Here is a 14,387-nt window from a genome sequence, read left to right as displayed (position 1 = left end):
TTCCCGTTTCCAATCCCCTCACAACCAAATCACCTTCGGCGCCTGCCTCTGCCCCCATCCACCCACAACTGCCGAAGATCTCGAGGTGACCTGGGCTTGTGACACCTGCCACCACCATCTCATGCAGGCGATGACTCCCTGCTCACCCGTCGTGGCAGCACAACCCACCATCCGCGCCCGGCTCCTGGCGCTATAGCCTATACGCGTCTCCCCAGCCCTACACCCCACCCTTTCGCTGCCGTTGAAAGTGAGATTCACTTTGCTACAATCTCCATTTCAAAGTAGCACTAGTCTGCTGGCATGCCCGGTCAAACAGAGGCCTGAAACACAGTAGTTTTAACTTTGTCGTCCTGTTGAACCACATCTTGCCCTATTTCCCCCCCACTACCAAGTACTACGGGTGGTTGCATCTCCTTGCCGTGCTAAAGCTGCGGGTTGGTCAATACCGGTCACAGGGGACGACTGCTTAGGCGATCGACACTCGTATATTATCGACAAGGCAACTTCGTCCAAGCCTTGCTCAACATGGTGTTCAGCCCAGATGAGATAGCACGTGGTTCGCCACCGTCCTTCGAGGATCTGTCGGGCGATGTCTGGGTGCAAATGTACCGCCATGACTGCTCCTTTGGCCCGGATATCTTCTTTGACAAGATGATGAACCTTATCAAAAACCCCAATATCAACTCCTCCTGGCTCTTTCGCGCGGACATCATTTACGACGACCGAGAGAGCGCCCAAGTCGGGCACGGCGACGATGACACCCGACCTCGAGTTCGAGAGATCCGGGATATTGCTCGCAAGAGGATATTGGTTCGAACCCTGATTCCCAGAAACACGCGAAGAGATGCCCCTCTCCATCAGACCTGCACATTTCACCAATCCACAGATACAGATGGCTCGATGAAGTCTCTCGTTATCTACATCCCTCACACCTCATCTCCCGAGGAAATGCCGTTCTACCACCCCAAAGTCAGGGGGATAGCCCATTATCACGAGTGGGACCCGTCCACGAGCAGTGGCTTCGTATCGGTCCATTTCTTACCTTTCCCTGATGATCCGCTGGAAGACAAGAAACTGCAGCGGACAGCATACCATCTACTTCAAGTCTTACACAAGCATGGGGAGGGCGCAGCGTCAGGCTACGTCAAGCGAGTGCACCATGATGTCGTTGTGCCGCAGGCCAGGTTCCAGGACCGGTACGCGTCGCTCAAGACCAAGTATGCGAAATTGTTGATCGATTCCTGGGCAGAGAAGACGGATCCCCTCAAACACGTGTTCGAGGACCTCGGTATCGCTGCTTTTCTCATCGAGCTTTGGGCCGACATGTACAAAGACCACGAAGCGTTCCCTGGATTTGTCGATATTGGTTGCGGCAACGGCCTCCTCGTGTATCTCTTGAACCAGGAGGGATACAGGGGATGGGGGTTTGACGCCAGGGCGCGAGAGTCGTGGAAGCAGTACAAGACGTCTACTTCAACTTCACCATCTGGCGTCTCCCTGGAGCAGCGCGTCTTATTGCCTAGCATTATCACGGAGAGTGGTGAAACCGATATCGCAGAGCCCTTGGACCCCAACACCACACACGATGGCGTCTTCTCCCCCGGTACCTTCATCATCTCCAACCATGCTGATGAGCTTACTCCCTGGACCCCAATCCTGGCCGCCGGATCTGGGTGTCCATTCATCATGATACCCTGCTGCAGCCATAGCCTTACCGGCGACAAGTTCCGAGCCCCTCCGCCGCGAGACAAGTCCAAGGGTCATTCCACCTATGCCTCTCTTGTCGAGTGGGTCACCCAGATTGCCGACGGCTGTGGCTGGCAGGTCGAAACTGAGATGTTGAGGATCCCGAGCACAAGGAACACCGGCTTATTGGGTAGGACCAGACGAGCTGGGGAAGAGGACATCGATGTGGCCGATATCCTACAGAAGTATGGAGGTGCTAGTGGCTACCGCGAGAATGTTGTCCAGCTCCTGAGCTCCGGCCCCAGAGCGCATTAGACCAGGATTGGAGTTATGGAAATATATTCCTAGACTTGGATTAAACTATAACGGGAACAAAGGAGAGGTCAGGGATAGAACTACAAATCATTCTCAAGTTGAGATAGCGTTCATACCCATCCACATGCACATTGCCAAGCACAGAACGAATCACATACGAGTTTCAATCAGTACGGCCGTTGAGACAAAATTCGCATATTACCCTCGCCGGATATCATCCTCTATCGAGTCTGTCAATCATATTATCGGACCAGTCCACTCCACCAAGGCTCACCTCAGGTCCCCCTCCATCCACTTCAATGGCCAGATCACAAAAACAAGTCGTAGAACCACCCACCCAAACCAGTCTAGCCAGACAGCAAGCAAAGACGGTCTTTACCTGACACCCGATCAAATCGTACAAAAAACGTGGTATCTGCCAGAATGCTAACTAAGCATGCAAACTCCAACCCCCATGGTCATTTCATGGTCGTGATGCAACAAAAATCATTTCCTCCGACAATCAGATCATCAATGGCCACCGGTGGCCATACTTCTCACATATGCTCTGGTATCATCTCCGTACTCTCCCGTAAAGAAAACCCGGCCATGACTCATCCATGAAATATCACTGATGCTGCTTCCTCTCAATACTCTTCTTCATCCTCCTCGATGGGCGCTGGCGTACGGCGCTCTGTGCGTCGTTTCGGGCGGCGGTGGCGGGAGCTGCTGATATTGCTCGCAGAGTCGTCTGGCATAAGCTCCACGTCGTCCATACCCCATTCGCTATCGCTGCCGCCATCGAAATCGCTCCCGGCAACTGAGAATGGCCGGTCAGGGCCCGGAGTCTGTGCGTTGACAGGCAGAACGTCGATGCGCCTCCTGTTCTGCAGGTTCTGCATGAGCCCTGCTCCTCGCTGGCGCAAGGAGTTCCGAACCATCTCAGCCTGGTGGTGCAGCTTCTCAAATGCGTCCTCTAGACGCTCCATGCCACTGTATATCTCCCTCTCAATCTCTGCAATGACGGCCATCTCCATCTCCTCATCATTGGAAACGGGCTGTCGGCCTCCGGGCGTGGAAGATGATGCAAGGCTGATGTGGGATGCTGGAGTCGCTCCTCGAGAGTACGGCGAGAAGGGAGTTGTGATTCTCGAGCTCATCGCCGATTGGGGTCTTGAACCAGGGGTCATGGTAGACCGACCCGCTGGCGTAGGACCTCTCGAATCGAAGATTGGACTCGACCCATCCGCGTCAGCGCCGGACCACAGAAACCCATCAAAGCGTCCGGATGTCAAAATCTCCCATTCCGAGTTGTTGATGTTTGACAGTGTAACCAGCAGGTCGTGGGTGTGTGGATTCTTGATGAGGTACATGACACTCTCAGCGTCGCGTGGGGTCTGCTGAAGCCGATAAAGCCGCTGCAAAGACAGTCCAGTCTTGATGATGAAGTCGTTCCGTAGATGCTTTGCCGGCGTTGGAGCCCGTGTGGCCGGACGAACCTCCCTAGAACCAGCCAGAAGCGCATTGAAGAATGGGCGATCCTCCAAGTCCAGGCTCGTTAAGATGGCAAAGGCCAGCGTCTCATCGTCGACGTCTTGTGGCGGTGGGATAGGAGTTTCAGCAGTCTTATTAAGCCACTTGTCCACCGCCGAGCGGACCTTCTTCGACTGGCGCAAATAATGTTCTCTGAACTGCTCATCGATGTCTGGGTCCATCTTGACGGGCGACGCTGGTCGCTGCGGCACCTCGGCAGAGACCTCGGCGGCCTTGTTCCCTATCTCGGCGAGGTCGAATGGCGGCCATTCGGGGAGCTCGATCCGGCCGCTAGCCCACTCAAGGACATCTCCCCAGGTCAGACCCCGGTGGATCTCATGCCCCTGTGTCTCACACATGACACAGGAGCAGCCGTGGGGAGGAAGATCTCTCGAAAAGACATTCTCCAGTCGATTGAGCAGCCGGCGTGCGATCGATCGGTGGCCTGTGGCGACGGCTATGGAGCCGTGCTTGTTGAGAACAGTCGAGTATTGATCTAATAGGTTAAAAAAGGGGGCGAAGAGGGTATCGGCACCAGCCAGGGGCGGGTTGGAAGGTCGTGTTCCGTTCTGCCGGGGCAGTACGCTCAAGAAAGTCTTGGGAACTGGATAGGCAAGTCCACCATTCTGCAGTAGGTAGTCGACACGGGGTAGGTCCTGGATATCGACAGCGGGCGGAGGAGGTGGTGGCGGTGGTGGAGGAACCCCCATGCCCGAGGCTGGCGTCGCCGTCTTTGAAGGGACATCAATATCATCTTCGTCGATATCAGGAGTAGCTGAGGGCTCTGGTCTGGGGCCTCCGTAAACATGGGGCGAGAACTGTGCGGATTGGGTAGGGGTTTGCGGTGACAAGTCTTGGGGAGTGGACGGCGACGAGTCTGCCTCTAGAGATTCAGGATCTTTGCTGTCCCGTTTCGAAGATCGCTTCGCCGAGCGCCGAGAAGAGCTCGATGCCCGTGAATCGGAGCGCTGTAAGTCATGCGACTTCTTGGTGAAAGCCTTGACAAATGTCGCCTGGCTGGACGACCGAGACTTGTCGCTCACACGAGACTTTTCATCCCGCAGCGAAGCAGCTCGTGAGATACCAGAGGCCCTGGACTTGGGTCTCGGCGGTTCTTCTTCCACTTTGAGCTCTCCCTCACGCTTCTTATCGGCGGAGAGGTCTGTATCGGGTGGTGTTGGCGGCCGGGAGGACTTCTTTGATGCCGAGGGCTCGGCGGTAAGGTCTGCCGACTTTGACCGCTCCTTTTTCCTCTCGTCTTCTCCTCCTGTTCCGCCACCAATATCGGTCGTGTCGGGTGTGAAGGGGATCGACGAGCGCCGGCTCGAGGACACATCCTCGCGGCTTACGACAGCTTCCTTGCTGTGCGCCTTGCTGAAGGAAGGGTAGGGGAGGGAGATTCGCGGCATGTCGAGAGATGTCGTGGATACACCCCCGAAGAGTTCACTGGCCGACGTGGAGCGGCTCTTCTTGATCCTGTCCTCATCCTTGCGGTCACGGTGGTCACGACCCTTCCTGCTGCTGCGGTGCCGCCGCGTGGATGACGTCTCGCTTCCCGCTTCGCTGAGCCTACTGAGCGTCGACCTGGAGGAACGGTGTTTTTCCCTGTGTCTGTCCTTGTCTTTATCTTTATCCCTGTCCTTATCTCTGTCCTTGTCCTTTTCACGGTCGGCCTTGCGCTCGGACTTGGAGCGGCGGTGCTTCTCGCGGGGTCGATCGTCGGCAGCGTCGACATCGACGTCACGCTCCTTGGAGGGCATTTTGTGTCATCGGGGTGAGGGGAGAGCCGAGCGGGATGTCAAAGAAGCGTAGGGGACGCGGGGAGGGGGGAGGCGGGTGGAGGTGAGGAGACCCTGAGGCTGGGGCTGTCGGTTGGTCGATATGGCGGTGATGACTTCAGAGGATCCCAGTGGCGCAGGTTTGACTTTGGCGAGGGGGAGATGGGGAGATGGGCCCAGAACAAGAATGAGGTACAACGGACTATGAATAGCAAGATCAAATCAATGCAGGCTGCTTTTAGAAATGGAGAAGGTGATGATGGAGAAGACGGAGAAGGTGAAAGACGAAGAATAGGACCCCAGCCACATGAACTGCGCGTGGGGTGAGGGATGTGTTGGTCAGTGGATGCTCCCGAAGCTAGAGAGAACGGTCGTTGGTCTGAAATCACGCTGGCCATTCTTAGCCCAGTCGAATACCTGGGTACCAGCGTTAGGTCACTAAGGTGGGCAGTGGCCGTCAGGCAGACGGCGCTGCTGGTTGGTCGGATAGCGCTGGGAGCGGCTCACTGCGGGGTCACAGGCGCTTCGGTCGGGCAAGAAGCACCCAAGTGCGCATTGCAAGTCCCTCCAGGGCTGGCATTTTGACGGTGCATCGATGCCTAAAGCTGTGAACCAACAACCCCATATTGTCGGATCATTGGGCCTCCAAACACGTCTGCTTGACATCAACCAGCTCGCCGTGTCCAATCTATTGGAACCAGCTTCACCACCCCAGTGCGACCCAACAGCACTCTTTGGCCCTGGGATCTCAATTCCACCATCCATCGATGGCCTCGTGTGACGTGCAGCCCCTGCGTACGAACGTAGCATCCAGCTCTCTTGTCTGAGACATCGAATCTTGCACTCCACAACCACGAGAACGGGCCTCGTCCAGGGCCTACTCTAATCATCCGCCGTTTACGAGTACTACACATGCACGGAATTCTGCTCTTCCATACCTATGGACTGCAGCCCGCTTCACTTTGTGCCGGAATGACTAGGTGGTCATATCAGATCTCGCTTTCTATTCTGAGGTATCCGACATCTCTATCAAAGGCACAGCACAGCCACTTCGAATATGTGCCGCCAAACGACATCGACATACCGTATGGTTTGGCACCCCTGATCTAGTACATAAAAGTTGTGTTCATTTCCTTCAAGATCGTCCCAAAATTGTTCAAAACGCCGCTCTAGACCATGTCTAGAACAAATTGTGGTTCTTCCTCACGTCATATATATATGTGTCTTCTCCCTTCTCCTTCTGCCTCCCTCGCCATTACACGCGGTCGAGCAGACCACGGCTCTCGAGAAGCAGGATGATCTCGTGCACAATGGAGCGCACGTTCTGCTTGTCGAGGCTGACGACCAGGTCGGGCTTGGAGGGGGTCTCGTAGGGGTCGTCGACGCCGGTGAAGCCCTTGATCTCGCCGCGGCGCGCGGCGGCGTAGATGCCCCGGCGGTCAGTCTTCTCGCAGTACTCGAGTGGGGTGGCGACGTGGATGAGGAAGAAGGGGCCCGACTTCTCGACGGACTCGCGGGCGTGCTGGCGGGCCTCCTCGAAGGGGGCGATGGGGGCGGCGATGACGGCGGCGCCAGCCTTGGTCAGCTCCGAGGCGACAAAGGCGATGCGCGAGATGTTGAGGTCGCGGTCGTGGCGGGTGAAGCCCAGCTCCTGGGACAGCTCGTGGCGGACCGTCTCGCCGAGCAGCATGGACACGGGGCGGCCGCCGTCCTGGTTGAGAGTGACCTGCAGGGCGCGGGCGATCTGGTCCTTGCCGCTGTTCTGGTAGCCCGTGAGGAAGACGGTGAAGCCCTTCTCGCGGGGCAGGGGGTTCTGCTCACGCAGCACCTTGACGACCTCGGGGTAGGAGAACCAGGCGGGGATCTCCTTGCCCGTCTTGAGGCGGTTGCGCAGCTCGGTACCAGAGATGTTGAGGGTGCGGGTGCCCTCGGGGATCTGGTTGGCGGGCATGTACTCGTCCTTGTCGGGGATGTAGATCATCTCCTGGAACTCGACCATCTTGATGCCAAGCTCGTCCTGGTACTGCTGGACGAGGTGCTGGGCGTCGTAGGGGCCGTAGTGGTCCTTGCCGTTCTTGTTCTTGCCGGGACCGGCGTGGTCACGGCCGACAATGAAGTGGGTGGCGCCGTGGTTCTTGCGGATCACGGCGTGCCAGAGAGCCTCGCGGGGGCCGCCCATGCGCATGGCTAGAGGCAGCAGGGCGAGGGCACCCATGCCGTTGGGGTAGCGGGGCAGCAAGGCCTTGTAGACGCGGACGCGGGTGAAGTGGTCAATGTCGCCGGGCTTGGTCAGGCCGACGACGGGATGGATGAGGACGTTGGCCTGCTGGGAGCGAGCGGCACGGACCGTCAGCTCACGGTGGGCGCGGTGCATAGGGTTGCGGGTCTGGAAGGCCACGACCTTCTGCCATCCCAGCTTGTTGAAGTGGGCGCGGAGCTCGGAGGGAGTGACTGCGAGAATGAGAGAGGGTGTGAGCGAGCTGCGATTCTCGCGGTGAGAGACAACATGAAGTCTGGCAGTGGATACTTACAGCGCAGTTCCAGGAAATCGTAGTGTTCGAGGCGCTGGACGGCCTCAAGCTTGCCACCGACGTAGTAGTCCTTGGAGGTACTAAAGAGGTACTTGATACCAGGGTGGGTGTCATCGTCGCTGCCGAAGACCTTGATGGCCTCGTTGACGCTGTCTTGGTGTGAGCGAGGGGCACTGCGCCAGAGCTGGGGTGAGGACTCACCGGTCGGGCTTGTAGACATCATCAACGGTCAGGATGGCCAGGTTGCGGTCGTCGCGCAGGTCACGCAGGGTGATCTTGGCGCCGGGCTTGATGCCCAGGTCGTTGATTTGCTTCTCGTCGACATCGAGGGTGATGGGCATGCCAAAGAGGGCACCATCGGCCAGGCGGAGGTTCTCGACAACGCTGCGCAGTGCGTCAGTCAATTGCAAACACCTCCGCTTCCGCTTAATTTACCTTTCGTAGTCCTTCTGGGACATGAAACCTGGATTTCAGCCACGATCAGCACACTGCCGCCCCTGAAGCTCGTAATTTTGACTTCAAATCCCCCTGGTCGGGCGATCGCCCGGTCGTGTGCACCCCACCACCACAACCAAAAACAGGCTCGCAACGAGCCAACACGGCTGCCACAAACCACAAAAAAAAGATGGGGAAAAATTGTAGAACGAACCTTCCAGAGGCGAGAAGCCACCATTGAGGATCAGCTCAAGATCGCAGAGATGGCGCTCCGTCAGGGTGAGGGCAGGGAGGGTGTCGGCCTCGGCGAGCAGCTCAGCAGAGCGCGGGGCATCGCGGGCGAAGAGATCCTTCAGGACGCCGCCGTTGGGAGTATTGGCCATTGTGAGAGGGATTGCAACTGTCAAGAGGGAGCAGATGGCGTGGTTGCAGCAGTGCAGCAAGAGAGGACCGTCAGGCAGAGGACCGACGTTCTGATAAAGTTTCGGCAACAGAGACCACCAGTGACCACGGGGCAATCACGCAATCACGCAATCGCACAGACGAGAGCCGGTGACGCAGGTGAGGCAGGCGAGGGATTATGAATTGGGAATCGGGGAAATGGGACTCAAATGGCGAGAACTCGAGGGGGTATGGGACGAAGGACCATCGATTTAAATAGGTACCTTCTATATCCATCAACACATCATCGACTGAGCAGCCGTGCAATCCCCGTCTCTGCCAACCTGCTTTCCTCAGCATGGCCTAATACCCCTTAGATCATCTCCCTCATACCGTTGTACTCCGTCCTGTAGGTACGTACGTAGGTACGTATGGGGAGTGGATAGTATTAGGTACATAATGACGGAGGTGCAATTGGCCCCTTTCCCTAATCCAGCTACCGCAATCCACTCGTGGCCACTCGTGCCAGGGTCGAACATGCCCATCTGGGTGGGAGGGGAAAAAATTGCGTGCACTAGTCGTCGTGGTGGGCAGCCCCAAGTCAGCGCAGTTCAGCAATACTCGGTACCTAATAGTGAGCGACTTTGACGCCAGTCTCTTCCCCGATTGGGCAGAATGCGGGTGTCGTTGGTGTCTTTCTCGGCGGAATGGCGTGCTCAAAACACATGTAGCCGGACACATCTCCCCGCGGTCTTTTGTATGCAGAAGGAGCCAATCAGTCACGAGGCTGTCCGTGATGTCTCTTATATGCCGCTGAGAGCATGACTAGGTGTTGCTGGTTTCAAATCGGCCGAGGATTGCGAAATACCGCCTTTCCATGGGTTGCCAAATGGCATCCCCAGCAGAGGTGCAGAAGCGGACTGGGAGGTGCGCATCTTGCGTCACCCGGTCCCAAAATTCCACCTTCAACCGACATATCGTTTATCCTATGTAAGGTTATTAGGAGCTCGTTTAGCCTCGTCTCTAATGTTATTCCGTTTCTTTTCTTATATAGTGTCAGGACTAGATGCACGGAGGAGAGTGAAGAGGTATAAGACGTTCATCTCTTAAGAATATAAGGCCCTGATGGGAGGGACTGGTCTTATAAGTCCCCATCACGTGGCTCCTCCTTAGCCTGCTGCACGTCACCTCATGCCTCCAGGGCAGGTCGATGCGGTCTCGCCTCTTCTGCCTCTGACATATTAATAGTTCCGATTATCACAGTAAACTAAGGATAAATAGATCGTATAATCGTTCACGCCGATTATAATGCTTAGTATCGTCCCGTAAGTAAGTTTGTCTGCCTAGTTAGGCTAGATTAATTCCACTTGATTCTATAATATACCTAAGCTCCTATTATAATCAGTTCCCTTCTTAGCCCTAACGAAGCACTGATTTATTTAAGTAGAACACAAGCGCTTCTTATACTCCAACGCATCCGCCACTTTGACGGAGATATCAGAGCTCGCGCAGATAGAGGAGTTGCACTGATCGCCCTCATATAGTCACCATGTTAGCTGCCGTCAAGGCAGTCATGGCGGCTAACGACAGCATTCTGCTAGAAGAATCATCGTACGAGCCGACCTCCGTTCTTATACCGTAGCGAGAATCAGGTCTGCCCTTACCAGACGCCAACCACCATCCTCCCAACGGCTCGTCCTTGAAAACCCCATTGTATTTCATGCCGGACCTCCTCGAGGCAACGTAAATATTCCTCCCACAGGAAAGAGCCTTGGCCGAGATACACGTGTCGGCAGTGACCTCAGACACGTCGAAGTCCAAGATCGTGTCGCGACTCTCGGTGTATATGTCCAGCGTCCCCTCCCACTTCGCCTGCCCGGGCAAGCTGCGCACCTTGTAAGTTCGCATGTGCCTGCACCTCTCGCACCTATGATCAAGGTAATGCAGATACGGACAATCCAACGTAAATTTTTCCCGTCCTTCGACAATGTTGGCCGCTGTCCAATCAAATCCTTGTCGCATCAGGCGCGCGACGCTCTCAACCTTCTGGATATGCAGTCTGGCCGCCCAAAAGGGGTGTTTCTTCTTGCTGAACATTCGACGAGGGTTCAGCTTGTGTCGATGCATTTCAGGGATGCACACAAACAACAAATGGACGCCTGAGAATCCGTCGTACTTGGATGGATATTCCTGTTCCCATTCTGCGATAATTTTCTCATCTTCTTCATCCAGATGTGGTAGCATGGTGGAGTCCTTGTAGATAAATGCTGGCATCCCGGGCGTAGGAGTCGGCTGAGTTAAGACTTCCGTTTTGTCAGGCTTGGAGCTGCCTCGAAGCATCTCTAGTGCTGCTTTGCGCATCTTGGAAGTCAATTCCATAGGTACTGAGTGTTCTTTCTTGTTGGTTCTTCTGACGCGTAATCCTTTCCGGGTTGAGCGTTGGTAAGTATCGTTGGCCTGGAGACTTGAAATGTTAAATTCGGATTTAATGGTGAAGACCTAAAGATGGAGGGAGGGATGGTTGGCGTTATTATAATGGAAGGAGCCGAGCCATTCTTCAAGTTGTTATGCCCAACTACGATAGAGTTTGGGATTACGAGTGGCTGAAAACGACCCAACAACCTGGTTGCGCCAGCCACAATAGTCAACTAGCAAAGGTTGGCTTGGAAGGCTTTTAGGGCTGGGATGATAGAACATGTCTTTTTGTACAGACCAAAACTAAGGGGAGACTCACAGGCTGGTATAATCCTTCGGCCTTCTATAGCTGTTCTAAGACCAGTTTATGGTTGCTTACAACTGTTGAGTATTGATATGAACTTGGTAGCTTTGGGGCTTTAACAGCCTGTTAATATCAGTTTGGCGCTGGTCTCTCCTTTAACTAGAGCACAGAAATTTAATAAGAGAGGTGGCGTGGGAAGAGGTTGGACCGGTATTGGTTTCCAAGGCAAGCACGAACCCAGCATCCCATTTTCAGCCACCAAATACAAACCTTTGAACGACACGACGACCCAGTGCCACCTTTACATGAACCTTTGACACCTTGATGGACGCGAAACATTCGATATAGAATCCATATACCCATTGGCGGAAGGTGGGTCATCCACGCAGCCAACTAAGGTCCTTTGGCACCTTGATGGACGCAAAACATTCGGCATGGAATCTATATAATAGTGGCATCCCGCCACAAGCGTGCCTGTTTTCTTTTCTTTCTTCTACAACTGAGGACAAACCGTACGACCATCAACTTTTTTCAGAGAAAAGATGACCGACAACAAGGATTCTGTCCCAGACTGGGTCCCCGCTGCTGCTCAATGGGGCAGCTTCATCGTGGCGGTGCTTACCTTTGGGTACACTGCTTAGAGGAATTGGAAGGAAAGGAAGCAGCTCGCCACGGAGATAGCAAGCCTGAGGGCTAGCTTGTCGATGACCGACGACAGGCTCATGTATACGGAGGCCATGTACGAGGCCCGTATCCTGAGACTGGAAATGGATCGGACGCTTCGACCAGCCGTCATCAGTCGAGTCACTTCAGCGTACACGCCGGTGAGTGGCCCCCCTCCAGCTCCCGCGCTCACCGACTCCCAGGCTTCCGGGCATGTCGCCCCTCCGACAGCGGCTCAAGGAGCCGCTCTTCCAGCGTCCGAGGGTGTCGTTGTTGTGGGGTCCGGGGACGGGGACTCTGCAACGAGCGAACACACGACCGGCAGTGTTGCGGGGGGGGGTGAACACACGACCGGCACGGGAGGACAGTGCAGCGGCGAGAGGGGAGGATCACACCAGCCAGCGTCACCCGAGTGGCTTCGACTGGCCTTTGAGTAGGACGGGGACCCGGGAACAGCGATAAATATTTTTATGATTTTTTTGTTTTTCCCCCAGCGGTATATAGATAAGTATATAGGTATATAGTCCCAGCAGACGTGCTTGTACCTCATCGTGGTTGCTGGGTCTAGTAGCCTCAAGCGAGGTGAAGCCAAAACAAGCACACTTCTTGTGTAGGTAGACATGAGAATGGATAATGAAATTCAACCGCCAGAAAGTTGACAGAGTCATATGCATTGACCCATGTTTCGGCACACTAACTTAGTCCATGTATATTATGATCATCTTAACGAGACATCAGATCTGTACCTAGCGAAGCGAGTCCTCGTTATCAACTAGGTACCTAGCCGCTTTTTACCACACGGCCATTGTCAGACTACCCGTATCCTGCATGACGGAGCACCGGAATACCAAGACCAAGGGGGATGGAGACAGAGAGGGAGGAGGGGCGAGCCGGCCAGGGCCAGGTCACAGCCAAGGCAGAAAGGAACCCGACGAGAGAAATTTGAGGGGGGGAGGGAGAGGGATGAGGAAGAAGTCAAAGATACCTCGAGATGGAGGCGGGCGGCCATCAAGTTTACATAGTACATAGGCGAGAGGAGCGGCGAGACGCTGAGCGGCGAGAGCCTCGCCCTTGTCGCCTTGCCGTGGACCCGTAGTGACGTGGACCCGTAGTGACGGAGCCGCGCCGTTCATGCCTCAGCCTCCACCTTCTTGGGTCCATTGGCTCCCCGTTCAATTGATGGGGCCACAGGGCCCCCTAGCAAGCCCTGGTCTGTCTGGGCTTGAGCGAGGCGCCGATGGATATCTCTGACACTCGGGCACGCTGTTTCACCTTTATCAAGCAGGCCCGGAACCTTTGCGTCTCAGCTACCCAAGATGGAAGTATCAGTGCTGCATCATCAGAGCGATCAGCGGCTCCATATCGGAAGCCTCCTTATTTTGACATGCGGAGCGACGGCGTGCCATGCTTGCGGCAGCCAATCAACTCTCCGGCCGCATTGAAATGGCATTCACCATTTACAAGGAGATGACTTTATTAATATATATACATATATATACGACGTAAGTAACTGGCATGCCTAATAAGGTAGCTACTTAGCTGGGCGTACTCGTACGTATCCAATTGCGCAATGTTGTTTGATTGTGATGGCCGTCGATTGTCCCCAGCGGGCAGGGCGGATGCCGGGGATGACGCTGATCGGTCCATCGGCGGTCAATTTTAGTTTCTTTTTTCCCTCAAGCCCCCGGGGGGCGGCATGGCTAGAGCGCCGATGACCCGATCCCGGAGCATTGAGGTTGTCTACAAGTCCGGATTGCACCCGTCAAAACTCATTGGAATGATGCTCGAAATTGATGCCTGTGATACTTGAGGCAGGTCCTAGTTACTACTCCCAACAGCCTAGGCATAACATCCATGGCTCTGAGGCTGGCATCTATCCAGTGCCACCCCGACTTCCGTGATCCATGGTGTGGGGATGGTTTGCCGGGTCGTGGATCCACTAGGATCGGGAGACTGACGGCACTGATAATAGTACATACCTAGGTACCTAGTAATTGAAGTGGATGGATCCAAGACCTCGCTGCTGCCACTTTTGGCAAGTCGGGAGAACCGTCCAAAGATCGCCGCCTTACAGTCGCAGCCCGAAACAGCACTCTGAGCTGTGTCGACCTGCCTCGATATTATGTAGTACTAGTACCAAGTCTCCCCGGAACAGCGGGAGAGATCAGAGAGCGCCAGGAGCACCAGGACCCGCACCGAGTGGCGCACGCCACGCACCGTCCGACCTACCCGGAAGCTCTCCATCTCACCCGAGTTCTCACCCGAGTTTTCAATGCTGTCTCCGGTGCCCTGAAAGCTGTCGTGCTTGTAGGACATATTCTCCAATTACGCGTTAGATGCGTCCATCACGAAAGCCAAATTCAAGTG

General features: G+C 55.2%; 3 protein-coding genes across 3 annotated transcripts; 1 reads left to right on the top strand and 2 right to left on the bottom strand.

Annotated features, from left to right (window-relative positions):
• Positions 1-525: 525 nt before the first annotated feature.
• TRM44 (tRNA (uracil) methyltransferase) lies at positions 526-2,001 on the top strand (the record flags this gene model as incomplete). The annotated part of the gene is made up of 1 exon (XM_083195034.1): positions 526-2,001. The coding sequence occupies one exon, from the start codon at positions 526-528 to the stop codon at positions 1,999-2,001; it is 1,476 nt and encodes a 491-aa protein (XP_083049947.1).
• A 626-nt stretch (positions 2,002-2,627) lies between these two features.
• ACO1O0_005621 (uncharacterized protein) lies at positions 2,628-5,273 on the bottom strand (the record flags this gene model as incomplete). Its single annotated transcript, XM_083195033.1, has 1 exon — positions 2,628-5,273. One exon carries the CDS (start codon positions 5,271-5,273, stop codon positions 2,628-2,630), a length of 2,646 nt encoding a protein of 881 aa, XP_083049946.1.
• A 1,273-nt stretch (positions 5,274-6,546) lies between these two features.
• Positions 6,547-8,640, bottom strand: MET3 (sulfate adenylyltransferase; the record flags this gene model as incomplete). The annotated part of the gene is made up of 5 exons (XM_083195032.1): positions 6,547-7,742; positions 7,823-7,971; positions 8,024-8,206; positions 8,258-8,285; positions 8,472-8,640. The coding sequence occupies 5 exons, from the start codon at positions 8,638-8,640 to the stop codon at positions 6,547-6,549; spliced, it is 1,725 nt and encodes a 574-aa protein (XP_083049945.1).
• Positions 8,641-14,387: the final 5,747 nt, after the last annotated feature.

The sequence above is a fragment of the Amphichorda felina genome (assembly GCF_050947745.1).
Source record: "Amphichorda felina strain 45539 chromosome Unknown scaffold_5, whole genome shotgun sequence".
Classification (NCBI taxonomy): Eukaryota; Fungi; Ascomycota; class Sordariomycetes; order Hypocreales; family Bionectriaceae; genus Amphichorda; species Amphichorda felina.
Note: the sequence above shows the minus strand (reverse complement) of the source record. Positions and strands in the feature narration are given on the sequence as shown.